The sequence below is a fragment of the Vipera berus genome (genome assembly GCF_964194415.1).
Source record: "Vipera berus genome assembly, chromosome: Z".
NCBI classification, from domain to species: Eukaryota; Metazoa; Chordata; class Lepidosauria; order Squamata; family Viperidae; genus Vipera; species Vipera berus.
This window is the reverse complement of record NC_138205.1, coordinates 22,236,236-22,251,885: the sequence shown is the minus strand read 5'-3', so window position 1 is coordinate 22,251,885 and position 15,650 is coordinate 22,236,236. Positions and strand designations below refer to the sequence as shown.

At 37.5% G+C, this 15,650-nt stretch overlaps 1 protein-coding gene across 1 annotated transcript; it reads left to right on the top strand.

The window, feature by feature from the left end:
- Positions 1 to 247: 247 nt before the first annotated feature.
- On the top strand, positions 248 to 13,883 carry LOC308678704 (vomeronasal type-2 receptor 26-like; the record flags this gene model as incomplete). Its single annotated transcript, XM_081345941.1, has 4 exons — positions 248 to 1,084; positions 1,528 to 1,755; positions 12,020 to 12,146; positions 12,982 to 13,883. The coding sequence occupies 4 exons, from the start codon at positions 248 to 250 to the stop codon at positions 13,881 to 13,883; spliced, it is 2,094 nt and encodes a 697-aa protein (XP_081202067.1).
- Between the last annotated feature and the right edge of the window lie 1,767 nt (positions 13,884 to 15,650).

Genomic DNA, 15,650 nt, shown 5'->3' with positions numbered 1-15,650 from the left:
TCATTGAACTATGCAAGCCCCTTCGCCACGACAAGGCAGTAATCTATGAAGGGGATTGAAAATGTAGAGGATCTTCAAACATTATTTGCATCAATAGTGTTTAAGATTGTTTTATATGACTGATGCAATTGTCACTGTTATCATCTACAGTATGTAGCTTGTTATGACAATCTGAAAAAGCTGTACAGCTTTGACTATTATTTTCTCTTCCATGTCTCATCAGCTCATTTATGGCTCCACTCCACTGATGAATGATAAAACTCCAGGCCTTTCTTTTTACCAGATGGTTCCACCAGAAGCCCTTCAACATGCAGGGATGGTGTCACTGCTCCTGCATTTTAACTGGACCTGGGTTGGGCTCCTTGCAGTGGATAGTGAACATGGAGAAGAAATTTTTCGAAATGTGGTTCCACTTTTTTCCAAAAAAGGAATATGTTATTCTTTTATTGAAAAGCTCCCAAAATATAATGATGTAAGTGGATTGCCTGGTATGGTTGATCAGGCAGTAAAAGTATACGAGCTTATCATGGACAATAAAAATAACGTGACAATTGTCTTTGGAGAATCTACCACCACGGGGACTTTGAGATGGTTCACATATCTACCAAATTTTGAAAATGTGACAAGTAAACCAAAAGGAATTGTATGGATACTGAATGCCCAGATTGAGTTTACTTCATCAGCATTTCAACGCAATTGGGACACAGAAATAATCAATGGTGCTCTTTCTTTCACAATGCAAACAGTTGACCTACCAGAGTTTAAATCATTTCTTAAGAAAAAAAATCCCTTCAACTCCAAGGAAGATGGATTTATCGATCTATTCTGGCAAGATGTTTTTTCCTGTGTTTTGCCTGATATAGTTACGAGTGATGTGCCTGAGGATATTTGTAATGGGACAGAGAATTTAGAGACCCTTGCTGGATCTCTTTTTGAAATGAAAATGACTGGTCACAGCTACAGCATCTATAATGCTATTCACTCTTTAGCTTATGCTTTACATGCCATGTCCTCCTCAAAATATCAAAGAAGAGGTATGACAGACAGAATAGGAGGGGAGATCCATAAAAAAGACTTTTGGCAGGTAATGGACCCAATGTCCTTATTTGGTTGCATAGCAAGAGTACTTGTATAATGGCAGAGTTGATCTCCATTTCCTTAATTCCTGTCCCTCACAAATCTCACATGGATCTGTATTTGTATGTGTAACTGTTTGACTCTGAATATCATGCAGATTTTAATTTATTGGATCTTGTTGTTTTTATTTTAAGTAGCATTCAAATGATAAAAGAGTGGTTAGCAAAATCTTAGTGGGATCCATTATCTTCCATCTCTCCTGTCATACTAATTTTCTTCACATAATCCTTATAAATTATACTCTCAACTCTTCTTCTTTTAATTCTAGTAAAAAGAGAAGTAACATACATAGAATGCAACTATATATCCAGTTGTGTCTTCTGAAAATTACCATCATGAAAAGCAATATTTTAACTCTTCCAAAACTCTTGCGTTTTCCTTTTGATTTAGCTCCATTACTTTCTGAGAAGTGTATCTTTTAACAACAGTGCTGGAAAGCTTATTTCATTTGATCAGAATGGGATAGTAAAAGGTGGATTTGATGTTATCAACTGGATTTTTTTCCCAAACCAATCATTTATTCGAGTGAAAGTTGGAAATATAGATCACTTAAGTCCTTCAGATGAATTATTACCCATCAATGATGAAAACATTATGTGGCACAAATGGTTTAATCAGGTAATACTGAATTTTATTTATTGGTTGAATAATTTGTTGATTTTATTTACTTCCAGTAAAAATATTATGTAAAGATGTTGTTTATATATTTATTTGATTTCTAATTCATAATATGAATTATATTTTTCTCTATTCAAAAATTTGATTTCATTTAGTAAATATTAGGAGAGTTAAGCAAGCTTTTTTTTTTTTTTTTTTATTGAAAAGTTTTAAAATACAGTTTTCCATTAGAAAAAAAAAAAAAAAAAAAAAACCCTTCCCCCTCCCTCTACCCCCCCTACCTCCCCCCAACGTCCCTCCCTCCCCTCCTCCCTCCACCCCCCCTCCCCCCCCGACTTCCCAGAGCTAAATACAAGGTATATGTATGTAAAAAAGCAATCATAAACTACCATATACTAAAGACTATAGATTCTAAAATCCATCACTCTCTAGCTTATATAGGATAAAACACACCTTAACCATAATAAATGTATATAAAAAAAAAACTAGCATAAAAGAAAGAAAAAGGAACGAAAGAAGACTCATTCGAATGCTACATAAAACTTCTTAACCCTATACTTGTTCTGGATAAACTCAATCCATTTTCTCCATTCCATAATATAACGTTCTTGCGAATGATCTTTCAAATAGGCTGAAATCTTCGCCATCTCTGCCAGGTCGGAAACCTTTAAAGTCCATTCTTCTATAGTCGGCAGTACCTCTTTCTTCCAATATTGACCTATCAAAAGTCTTGCTGCCGTAACTAAGTTCAACATCAGCTTAGAGTCCACAACTGTAGCGTCAACAATTATTCCCAACAAAAAAAATTGCGGACAAAACTTTATCCTCCGTTTAAAAATCTTCTGCATATTCCACCAGACTTTTATCCAAAAAGCCTTAACCTTCTTACATGTCCACCATATATGAAAATATGTTGCATCTTCATCACCACATCTCCAACATTTAGGCTGGTATTTCGGATACATACTTGCAAGCTTTTTGGGATCTAAATGCCATCTATAAAACATTTTGTAAAAGTTCTCTCTTAAATTTTGAGCTTGAGTAAATTTTACATTCCTCACCCAAATCTTCTCCCAGGTGTCCATTGTAATAACTTCCTGAATGTTTTGGGCCCATTTTATCATGCAATCTTTAACAAGCTCCGTTTCTGAATCAATCTCCAGCAATGCAAGATATATCCGTTTAATATGTGCTGGTCCCTGGTTTCTAATTTGCTTTATCAAATTTTCATCAGTCATTATAAATCCATTTTTCTGGTCTTCTTTCCACCTGGCCCGTAACTGAATATATTGAAACCAAGTTTGGACAACCTTCTCTTCTCGCAACAGGCTATATGCTTTCAAGCACCAAATATTCCTTTCCAAACTTAAAATCTCCTTGTACGTAGTCACATCATGTTTAAAGCCAGCATGTATATTTTCTATTGCGTGTTTTGGAATTGCCCACAATGGTATCTTGCTGCTTAACTTATGTCTATACTTCTTCCAAACTCTCAGCAATGCCTGTCTTAAAATATGCATCCTGAACACAATATCTACCTTCTTATCATACAACAAATATGCATGCCAGCCAAACAACAGATCATGGCCCTCAAGATTTAATAACCTCAATTGCGTCAAATTAATCCAATCGCTTATTCCTACTAATGCAGCAGCTTCATAATATAATTTCAAATTGGGCAGCTTAAGGCCACCTCTCTCACGAGTATCCTGCATAATCTTAAGTTTAACTCGTGGCTTTTTCCCTGCCCAGACAAATTTATTGATACCACGCTGCCATTCCTCCAAATTAGAATCTTTCTTAAGAATCGGTATCATTTGAAATAAAAATAAAAATTTGGGCAGGACATTCATTTTCACTGCTGCAATCCGTCCCAACAAAGACAATTGCAATTTTTGCCAACTCTCCAATTCTTTTTGAATTTTTCCCCATAATTTTTCATAGTTATTTTTATATAGCTTTGTATTAGAGGGCGACAAAATCACCCCCAGATATTTAACCCTTTTAACAATCTCAAATCCAGTTAATCCTTCTAAGAGAGCCTTCTGTGAAACTGTCATATTTCTAGCCAAAATTTTAGTTTTCTGTATATTTACTTTAAATCCAGAAACTTTGCCATATTGTGTTATTATCTCCATCAGGTCCACAACAGAGTTCTCTGGCTGGGTCACTGTAACAACCAGATCATCGGCAAATGCTCTCAATCTATAGTCCTGATCTCCAACTTGAATTCCCTTAATTTTTTCTGAATTCCGAATCTTGGTCAATAGTATCTCCAATGTTAACACAAATAACAAGGGCGATAACGGACACCCTTGCCTTGTGCCCTTCTCAATATTACATACTGCTGTCAAGCTATTATTAACTATGATTCGGGCAGTTTGTTTTTGATATAATGCCCTAATCGGCTGCAAAAAATTTTCGCCAAAATCCATTTTATCTAAGACTTTCAACAAAAATTGCCAATTCAATTGATCAAAAGCCTTTTCAGCATCTAAAAAGATTAGCGCTGCAGAGATCTGGTTGTGCCTTTCCAAAAACTCTAACACATCAACTATATGTCTCACATTATTTTTCATTTGCCTACCACTAATAAACCCCGTTTGGTCCCCGTGAATCACCTGTTGCAGGACCCTCATCAGTCTATTAGCCAAGACCTTAGCAAATATCTTATAGTCTGTATTTAAAAGCGATATCGGTCTATAATTTTTAACTTGAGTAGCATCCTGGTCTTCCTTCGGAATCAAAGAAATAAAAGCTGTTCTCCAAGACGGGGGCACCTCTCCCCCCCTCTGGATTGTCTGGAACAGTTCCTTTAACGGTTTTATCATCTCTAATTGCAAGTTTTTATAATAGGCCGCAGTCAAGCCATCAGTGCCTGGTGCTTTATCCACCTTCAGTTCCTTAATAGCTGTAAAAATTTCCTCTTCTGTAATCAGTTGATTAATCCCCTCTTTTTGTACTTGCGTAAGAACCGGGATGCTAGCATTCTCCAAATATATATCAATATCTTTTATATTAATTTCCTCCTTAGTATATAATTTCGAATAAAAATCCAGAAAAGCATCCTTAATAAGATTCTGTTGAAACACAACCCTTCCTTTATATTCAATCTTATCTATATTAGAGGCCCTTTGCTTTTTTCTCAGTCTATAAGCTAACCATCTGCCTGGTTTATTAGCGTTGCAAAAAGTATTATGCCTAGCAAACCGCAGATTAGTTGCCACTTGATCTGCCATTAATTTATCAAATTGTCCTCTTAGCAATCTAATAGCCTCCTTAATCTTCACATCCTCTGGATTCAAAATCAAAGCCTTTTCTTTTTCCTTTATTTCATTCTCCAGTTGTTTCCTTCTAATTTCCACTGCACGTCTATGTCTATTGTTCATATATATCAACACCCCTCTCATATAGGCCTTGCTAGCATCCCAAACCATGTCCATAGAAGTACCCTTATTCATATTAATCTCAAAAAAATCCTTCATCCGCTGTTTACATTCTTCCACATTTTTCTGATTTCTAAACAAATTCTCATTTACACGCCACGAGCGTCTGTCTCTTTTCTCCTCATCAATCTCCAACCAAACTGGGCTGTGGTCAGAGATAATTCTCGCACAAATCTTCACCTTTTTAGATCTCAGAAAAAGGTCATTAGTCAACAAAATAAAATCAATCCTTGAAAAAGATTGGTGTCTGTCAGAATAAAAGGTATAATCCTTCTCTTGGAAGTGTCTCTCACGCCAAATATCTCGTAATTCCAAGTCATCCTTCATTTCAAAAAAGGATTTAGGCAGTCTTGCATGACTTGGAATGCGCTTAAAAACTCCAGCCTTATCCAGCTGTACATCCAAAACACCATTCCAATCTCCCATAAAAATAAAAGATTTATAATCCAACTGGGTAATCTTTGTGTGAAATAAGCTAAAAAAAATCAGCTTGTTGTTGGTTAGGTGCATATAATCCAACTAAAAGCGTCTTTTTACCTTCTAACAACAGCTCAATCATAACATATCGTCCATGCTTATCTGCTTCAATTAAGTCTGCTGTTAAGGCACTTTTAACATAAACAACCACTCCATTTTTCTTATTCTCTGCAGAGGCAACAAATTGCGTACCCAGTCTCGAGTTCAATAAATACTTTTGATCCAAAACTCTAATATGCGTTTCTTGCAAACATATAACATCTATCTTAAATTGTTTTAAGTATTGAAAAACTTTCTTCCTCTTCTGCGGTGAATTTAATCCATTAACATTCCAGGTTAGAAATTTAGTTGCCATGCATATCCTCCAAAAGCTCTTGGACCACAGCTTTGATAGGACTAATTTCTTTAGGCCGTGCTCCTCCCACAGCTTGACTATATGTACGTTGTGAAGAATCTGAAGACTTTTGCTGATCTTGTTCTTTTATTTTCTTTGCTCGTTTTAAAGCAGCACGCGTTACTCTTTGCTCTCTAGGATCATCCAAAGAAGTTGTAGCTTGATCTCCTCCAACACCACTTTCCTCTGTTCCATCCTCTTGATGTTTTCCTTCTCCAGATCCCTTTCCAGCTTCCAGAAGTGTTAATGGGGCTGCTTTTAAGACATTGTTATAGAAATCACGCGCTTGCTTCACAGTAATCAGCCGGTACCTTTTACCTTCATGCATCACCATCAGCCCCTCAGGGATCTCCCATCTGAACCTTATATCTCTTTGCTTAAGCTCCTGCACAAGAAATGCATAGTCCTTCCTTCCCCTTAAGATCCTTGGAGGAATTTCTTTTAAAACCAGAACTTCTTGTCCAGCAATCACCACTTTAACATCATAGGCAGCTTGTATAACTTGGTCTCTAATTTCTCTTTTTGCAAAATAAACCACCACATCTCTAGGCAACTTTCTCTGCCTAGCAATCCATGAATTCACCCTGAACACTTTATCCATAGCTGCTCTTATTTCAGATGCTGGCTGGTTTAATACCCCTTCAAGAGCCTCAGAGATCAGTTGCTTTAAATCTTCTTTAATATCCTCTTTTAAACCTCTAATTCTGATAGCAAACTGCATCTGGTAATATTGGGCCAAGCTTAACTCCTTTTCCACTTTGTCTCTTATATTTTCATTCTCTCGAGCCTTTACTTCTAATATAGCATTTCTTTGAGCCAAATCATCCATTTTTTCATCTAATTCTTCCACACATTCCGCCACTTTATGCACTGAGGACAAAATGTCTACCTTCATCACGCTGAGCTTCTGTTCCATCCTCTCTTCCATTCTCTCCTCCAGTTTCTCCAGTTTCTCCTCCATCTGCGCAAATTTATCTGCCATTGATTGATTGATTGATTCCAAAAGTTTATCCAAAGCATCTCGTAAATCCTTCGGTGTCAGCGCTTCAGGAGGGTGCAATGCCTGTAGTGATGATTGTTGCACTGGCGAGGATCCACCACTCCGAAGAGTTTTAGGGGGAGGTTTCGCCGCCATCTTTTAGTCCTCAATTATGACGCACTTTCAAAAGTTTACAAAGTCCAACAAGCTAGAGAGTATATTAAAATAAATCTCTTCACCTTTGTCTCTTGTACCGCTCTGCCTGCTCCTTTAAATCATAGTCCTTTCTGCAGGCAGGGATGGTTCGCAGACGCCTGGCTCCGCTCCAAGAAGTTCGGAGCAGAGACGCCGGCCAGCTGGGAGCAACCCAGGCTTCGGGGGAGTTCAATCCTTCAGCCGCCCAAGCTCCAAGCTCAGGCGGCCCTGGAGAACTCTACCCCTACCTGGGGCCTCACCCCCTCCTCTTCTCCCGAGGAGGGGGCTTCAATTTCGCCCGAACAGCTGATCGGCGCTGTTTCGGGCGAAAAAACAAACAGCTGAGCCGCGGGCAGCCCGGGAAGGCTGTCTACGGCGCCGCGCCGCCACCGGAAGTCCAAGCTTTGTATGTGATTTTTTTCTTACAACTTGCAGTTGGCTGACTTTTAATTAATATTAATTCCATATTAAAGTGAATTGTCCTAGATCAGATCTTGTGACAACAGAAATCTCAATCAATAGAAAAATCAGACAAGGTTACACTTTTATGTCACTATGCTTTAATTTGCATGTAATTCTATAGGTTTCATACCTGAAGAGTATAGCCATCAGATTATTTCTTTCAGATTAAAGCACAACAAAAGGGTTGACAATCAATAAGCAAAATAAATTAAAGGCATGACTTAAGCGAAAACATAATTCTCTGTAGCTAAATCTAGTTTTCATCTATACCATTCACTTTATTTTTCTGTTTCTTTCTTTTTTGCATTTTGTATTTGCTTCTACCACATCCATAGACCAATTCATATACTGCCTTTTCTTCTTTAAATTTCTCAACTCCCTGTTTCTGAGGATCTCATCAATTCTATCCAATACAAGTTTTCCATCATCCAGATGCTTTCAATTCATTATTTCTTTAGGTGTTTGAAATGAAATTCAATCCTCATTTATTTTCTCACTATACAGTAGATCAATCATGGACAATATATTCTCTTAGAAATTTAGAAATTCGTGTATTATTGGATAATTTTCCATCTAGAAGTAAATGCTAATTGCAGAAGTAACTACATTACTATGGTCAGTTCATTGTTTTAATGGAATAGGTAAAGATAAATAAGTGCCTAAGTATGGATAGACAAATAGATATCTCTTAACTAAACTTTCCCCCCTTTTTGAGAAGTCAAATCTATTTTTTAAAACCAGCAGAATGTCTTGAAAAGAAATACAATAGATCACTTTCATTGGCCTACTCTGATGCATTGCATGTCAAACTGAACATTATTACCAACATCTCAGGAAATACTACAACAAAACTCATTGAAATTTGTTGCTGTTGTTATTCAATAATCTCAACTAATTCCATTATGTGTGAAGCAATAATATTCTCCAGGGTCTTTTAAGTACTGAAAGAGGACACAATGAGTTTATGACACAACATATGTTGTAATAATATAGCTGAGAAATAAACTAATTTGTCTACCTATAAGCTTTATCATAACAAGTAGGCTATTTTTTTGTATAAATTGTAATAGTTTTTGTAGGGTTAGGAATAAGGTGGGGTTGGGGTTGGGGTTAGGATTTGGGTTAGGGTTAGGATTAGGGTTGGGTTTGGGGTTTTTCCAAATAACATTCTCAATATTTAGCAAACAGCATAATTTCTGGGTTCTGCTGGTTTTAAAATTTATTTAATTTCTATACCGCCCTTCTCCTGAAGGACTCCGGGTGGTGTACAGGGCAATAAAATGCAATAAAAATACAATATACAAAAGTTAAAATGAGAATTATATAGAATAGCCCAATTGCAGTAAAAAGTTAATTAAAATTACAATTAAAATACCCCAAACCTATCAGACCAGGCCGGCTTGTTCAAATAGGTGAGTGGTAATCAGTCGGATTCAGACCGGCTGGATCTCCAACAGCTCTCTAGGCCCCATCTCTGACGCTTCATCTCCCGGAGCTCCGCAGATCTGTGCCAAGTCAGGGGCCGCATAGGTACAGCACGGTCGAGTGCCTCCGTGGCTGCCTGTTCCCAGGCTTCCACCAGGGCATCGGCCAAGCTGTGAGCGAAGGCGGCAGGTGGGGACCCGAGTGCCACCTGGAACCGCTCAGGGTCCATTAAGCGCCTAGGGCGGAACCATCTTGTTGGTTCTGTAACCCCGTGACGAGGAGTGGTGAAATGGAAGACCAGCCGCAGGAGATGATGATGACAGGGGTATAATAATTGGAGAACCCCCACCCAGATCATCTAACCATCGTCCAGATAGAAAAACAAAATGAGCGTGTGACACCCCCCCCATGAGTTGGGCCCTGAATTACTTGCATCAGGTCCATGGCCGTCATGGAAGCCATGAACTCCCGAGCCAACTCAGATGATACCCCCAGGGATGGCAGGTTGAAGGAATATTAAAGGAATATTAAAGCCATCTGTTTCCCTGAATGAATTTCATAGTACTCTAACACATCAAGAATCATTCTTAAATTATTTTTTATCTGTCTTTTAGGTAGAAAACCATTTTGGTCTGTATGTATAAATTTGATCAAAAATTTCTTTAGTCTTTCTGCTATTACTGAGGTGAAGATTTTATAATCTACATTTAATAGTGATATTGGTCTAATCCATCTGGGCCAGGAGTCTTATCAATTTTTTGCCTTTGTATAGCCTCTATAATCTCCATCATTGATATTTTCCCATTTAATATGTTTCAAATATTCTCTGAAATTTTTGGTAAGTCTGCTTTTTTAAATACTGCTGTATTTTTTCTTTTGGAATTTCCTCTACATTGTAAAGTATCTCATAATAATCTTAACATTTTTTTTTAATTGTATCATTTTGAAACTGTAATTCAGCTTTCGGATCTTGCAGCTTGTTTATCAATTTTTTCTCTTTTTCTTTTTTCAGTCTATATACTAACCATCTCTCAGGCTTGTTGGCATTTTCAAAAAAGTTCTGTTTAGCCTTTTTAATCTGTTGAGCCATTATTTCCATCTTGGCTAGATTTAATTTAATATTTCCATTAAATTTTGAAATCTTAAAAAGTATGAGGCTCTTTCCATCTCCACCCCAGCTATCATGTCTTCTAGTTCTTTATTTATTTGGATCAACTTCTGATTTTCATCTTTTAAAACTTCTAGTTTCTGGTCAACCTTGGTTGGTTTATCTTCTATTTTTTGGATTCTTTGTTGATGTTCTGTAACCATCTGTTTAAAATGTTCAAATTGAGAGTCCATATTGTTAATTCTTTTATTCATTTTATCAAAATCACTTTTTAACTCCTCATGGTTTCTCATTGTGACCTCCATGTGAATAGCGATTGCCTTTTGAATTGCTTAAAGGATTACCTGAGTTTCCTTTTGGAAGTTATTAGCCTTTTGAAGCATTGTATCAATTGATCTCTTATAAACTGGACTTGCTGAAGCCGAAGAGGGAGCAGAAGATCCTTTGTTTCCAACTTTAGATAGGTTGGAGGCACTCATCTTTATCTTTAAATCATACTTTGTAATCCACCAAGTAAATCAAAATTTATAATCCAATAGGCTCCTAACAAATAGGAGAGGTAAATAATAAAAATAGTAAATGGTAAAAAAAGAGCAAAAGGGAAAAAAGAAAAAGAAAATATACCAAAATTTGTAATCCAAAGTATTCTGTTTGAAGGGATTTCTTATTATTAACTCTTTCAAAACAGCTTGTAAAAATTCTAGGTCAAGCTGTATTTGTAATCCAGGGAAGTCCAATGACTTCAAACACAGTTTATATTTATAATTGTAATTCATTCTGTAGGACAGGGCAATCCAAAAAGAGTCTTTTCTTTTTCAGCCACAATCTTCAGGACTATAAATTCCAAGGACAGCAAAATGTTTAAACTATAAGCTATGTCTGGGCATACAGCCAAGTTTTAAGACTCCAATCAAAACAACTACTTAAGATAAAGAAAAGAGAAAAAAAATACAAAATTAAATGTAGTTCTCAGTTTTGCCAGTAGGTGTCATTAGATGTCCATTTCCACTATACTTTAAAAAAGTTTAAAAAGTTAAAACAAATGGTTTCCAAACAAACAAAATTTTTAAAAAAGTTTTATAAATCCAAAAGTTTCCCCAAATTAGGCTTCTTTTATGCCCCAGTTATCTTCACAGTATTATTATAAGTCAGTTTTAATTCCCCCAAAGCTTAAACCACAGCTTATAGTTCAGGAGGGAGGGGTAAAGAAAAAAAGCCCCCCCCAAAGCTTGGGGATTTCTTGCTTTGGAATGCTTTTTCCCAGAACCTGTATTATCACTTGTAGAGAGAAAAGGATAGTAGTCTCCCCCGGATCAGCTGTTTTGCCTTCTGCTTTTAAAATTTGTTATCTCCAACAATCAGCTGCTTCTGGCAGATCACATGGGTGCAGTCAGCCTTTCTTCCTGCTGGTCCCGAGGGCTCCTTTAGATCAAGCAGGCCAGCTACCACTGGCCTGCGATCTGCAAAGTTTCACCCTTTGGCCAGTCGCCTCTAGGGGGCGACTTTTGGTCCTATTGGACTCCCCAGCTGGTAGAACTCGGGCCTGGGGAAGGGAGCTTCATTCCCCAGGGCCCATCTTGCAGCAATGTCCTCAGGTAGGCTATTCTGATATGCCTTTACTACTTTATCATCAGATGTTGAATTGACTGCTTTACTTTAAAAGTTCTATACTTGTTTTGAAAATGCCTACAATTTGTTATTAAATTTTCTAATGGGCCCATTGGACAAGCAGTTTCAAAATCCCTCCTCCAGACATTCTTTTCCTCTTTTATTTTTAGGTGCAACCTATTTCTGCATGCAGTCAGAGTTGTTTTCTTGGTTTTAGCAAAAAAGTGAAGGAAGGGAAACCATTTTGCTGCTATGATTGCATCCCTTGTCCAGAAGGGAGAGTTTCAACTGAGATTGGTAATCTAAGTTCTTCATTATTATAACCTAAATTTATATAAATCTACTTTCATCTGAACTGTGGTTTATCTGAGTCTTGGTGGCACAGTGGTTAGAATGCAGTACTGCAGCCTAATTCTGCTCACATTGCCAGGAGTTTGATTTCTTCAATCCTGACCAACTCAAGGTTGACTCAGCCTTCCATTCTTCCAAGGTCGGTAAATGAGGACCCAGATTGTTGGGGGCAATATGCTGACTCTGTAAACTGCTTGGAGAGTGCTGTAAAGCACTGTGAAGTGGTATATAAGTCTAAGTGCTATTTAAATATGGTATATAGAAATTACAAATTTTATGAGGTAAACTAATAGATTTAATTCACCATATACATTAACCTAACCCATTCCACAATTACATACATCTAAATGAAGAGGAATAAAGGAGATTCATATTGGAAACATCAAATAAGACATAGCATTATTTATTGAGGCAACCTGGAAGGAAAAATAAGAAATATAAATTTTAATAGTCAGAATATATATGGTAATATTTGTTTTAAAACAAGATATTTTTACTTTAATAAAGCAAAGGGACATATTACTATAGATTTAGCCTGACTTTTGTTTCATATTTTCTCTCTTATTTATTTGCTTACATAAAATCTAAATTTAATTCTTAATAAAATCTAAAAAATGTGTGTATTTTGAAATCAGCCAAATGAAGGTGGCTCCTGTGAGCACTGAAGGCTTCCCATATCAAAATCTTAAAAGTCTAAGTTTCCCTTAGAATTATAATAATAGCACACTGATGAATTTATGATTTGCATGTTAAATTAATATTACATCTCTGTTTCTTTCAGACAGCAGTGAATGTTCTAAATGCAAAGAGAAAACCTATCCCAACAAAAAAAAGGACTTCTGTTCACCCAAAATAATTAGTTTCTTGTCTTATGAAGAACCTTTAGGGTACAGTTTAGCCTCTTTTGCACTTTCCTTTTCTTTGACCACAATTCTTGTGCTAAGTGTATTTATGAGAAACCACAACACTCCCATAGTCAAAGCTAACAACCGGGACTTGACCTACACTCTCCTCATCTCCCTCCTGCTCTGCTTCCTTTCAGCGCTACTATTTATTGGCCAGCCTGGAAAAGTGACCTGTCTTCTCCGGCAAACAACTTTTGGAATGGTTTTCTCAGTGGCTGTTTCTTCTATTTTAGCAAAAACCATCACAGTGGTTCTGGCTTTCATGGCCACCCAGCCAGGATCTAGCATGAGAAAATGGGTGGGGAAAAAGTTAACCAATTCCATTGTTGTTTCCTGCTCCCTGATCCAAGCAAGCATCTGTATTTTGTGGCTGGCAATGGCTCCCCCTTTCCCAGATGTTGATATGATCTCAGTCACTGAAGAAATTATCCTGCAATGTAATGAAGGCTCTGTGACTATGTTTTATTGTGTTCTTGGCTATATGGGTTTCCTGGCTCTTGTCAGTTTCACAACAGCTTTTCTTGCCAGGAAGTTACCTGACAGTTTCAATGAAGCCAAGTTCATCACCTTTAGCATGTTGGTCTTTTGCAGTGTTTGGTTGTCCTTTGTCCCAGCATACCTGAGTTCCAAAGGGAAATACATGGTGGCTGTGGAGATTTTCTCTATTTTAGCATCTGGTGCTGGGCTTCTATTTTGCATTTTTTCCCCAAAATGTTATATCGTTGTGTTCAGAGCTGAATTGAACAACAGGGACCAACTAATAAGAAGGAAAGACTGATGGAAATAAGTGCTTTGTCCTTTGTCAAAGTTTAAAATCTAGATTTCTTTCTAGGCACTGTAAAATATTTACAAAAATGTTTCTCTTAGCTTCTGATTTATATAAATTTATATAAATGTGATCTCCTTTTGCAACCTTCTGACAAGCAAAGTCAAGGGGGAAGCCAGATTCACTTAATAACCATGTTACTAACTTAACAACTACAGTAATTCACTTATCAACTATGCCAATAAAGGTCATAAAATGGGGCAAAATTCACTTCACTGTATTACTTAGCAACAGACATTTTGGGCTCAATTGTAGTTATAAGTCAAGGACTACCTATATCTCCCTTGAAATCAGTATGTAATCAGTATGTGATCTGATTATGTTGAGAATATGCCTCATCTGCTTTGCTCTTTAGATTACTTAAGGGTGTTTGTGCTGCAAAACTGAACATAGACTGTTGCCGTACACAGAGAATACCTTATTCTTTTTTTAACTATCAAAATCTTTAACCTGGAAATGGTATAGTAATATGGTAAATACTTTCAGTATACAAAAATTGAAATAAGTCTAATATTATATCAACATTAAAAGTGCCCTAATAATATTTTTATTAGATTAAAAGTCATGTCTGACCCATCATGACCCCATGGACAACATTCCTCCAGGCCTTCCTGTCCTCTACCATCTTCTGGAGTGCATTTAAGCTCATGCCTACTGCTTCAGTGACTCCATCCAGCCATCTCATTCTCTGTCATCCCTTTCTTCTCTTGCCCTCAACCTTTCCCAGCATTAGGCTCATCTCCAGTGAGTCCTTCCTTCTCATTAGGTGGCCAAAATATTTGAGTTTCAACTTCAGCATCTGGCCTTCTAAAGAGCAGTCAGGGTTGATCTCCTCTAGAACTGACCGGTTTGATCACCTTGCTGTCCAAGGGACTCACGGGAGTCTTCTTCAGCACCATAGTTCAAAGGGCTCAATTCTTTGGCGCTCAGCCTTTCTTATGGTTCAACTTTCACTGCCATACATTGCAACTGGGAAGACCATAGCCTTGACTATATGCACTTTTGTTGACAGGGTGATGTCTCTGTTTTTTAGTGTGCTGTCTAGATTTGCCATAGCTTTCCTCCCCAGGAGCAAGCATCTTTTAATTTCTTGGCTGCAGTCCCCATCTGCGGTGATCTTGGAGCCCAGGAAAATAAAATCTGTCACTACCTCCATTTCTTCTCCTTCCATTTGCCAGGAATTGAGAGGGCCGGATGCCATGATCTTCATTTTCTTAATGTTGTATGTAGGACCCTTAATAAGTTGCATCTATCCATGGTTGCATGGGGGCCATAGAATCCTGGACCAATCCAAACCACTTACCAAGGGAATGTAAGTTGAAGTCTTCCAACTTAACAAAATGGTAGAATATCACCAGCAGCCAGCAAATGGGTATGGTAAAAGTAGGGTAATGACAGAAGCAGCAAAAAATGGCCCTTTTGACTTGGCTGTACAATGAAGGTCTGTATCTATTTGCCTGTGGACTAGCAGCACAGCTGATGCTAGCAGATTGAACATCTAATACAGGGGTGTCAAACTGATGGCCCACAGGGAAGACCATAGCCTTGACTATACGCACTTTTGTTGACAGGGTGATGTCTCTGTTTTTTAGTGTGCTGTCTAGATTTGCCATAGCTTTCCTCCCCAGGAGCAAGCGTCTTTTAATTTCTTGGTTGCAGTCCCCGTCTGTAGTGATCTTGGAGCCCAGGAAAATAACTGGATCTTGGAGCCCAGGAAAA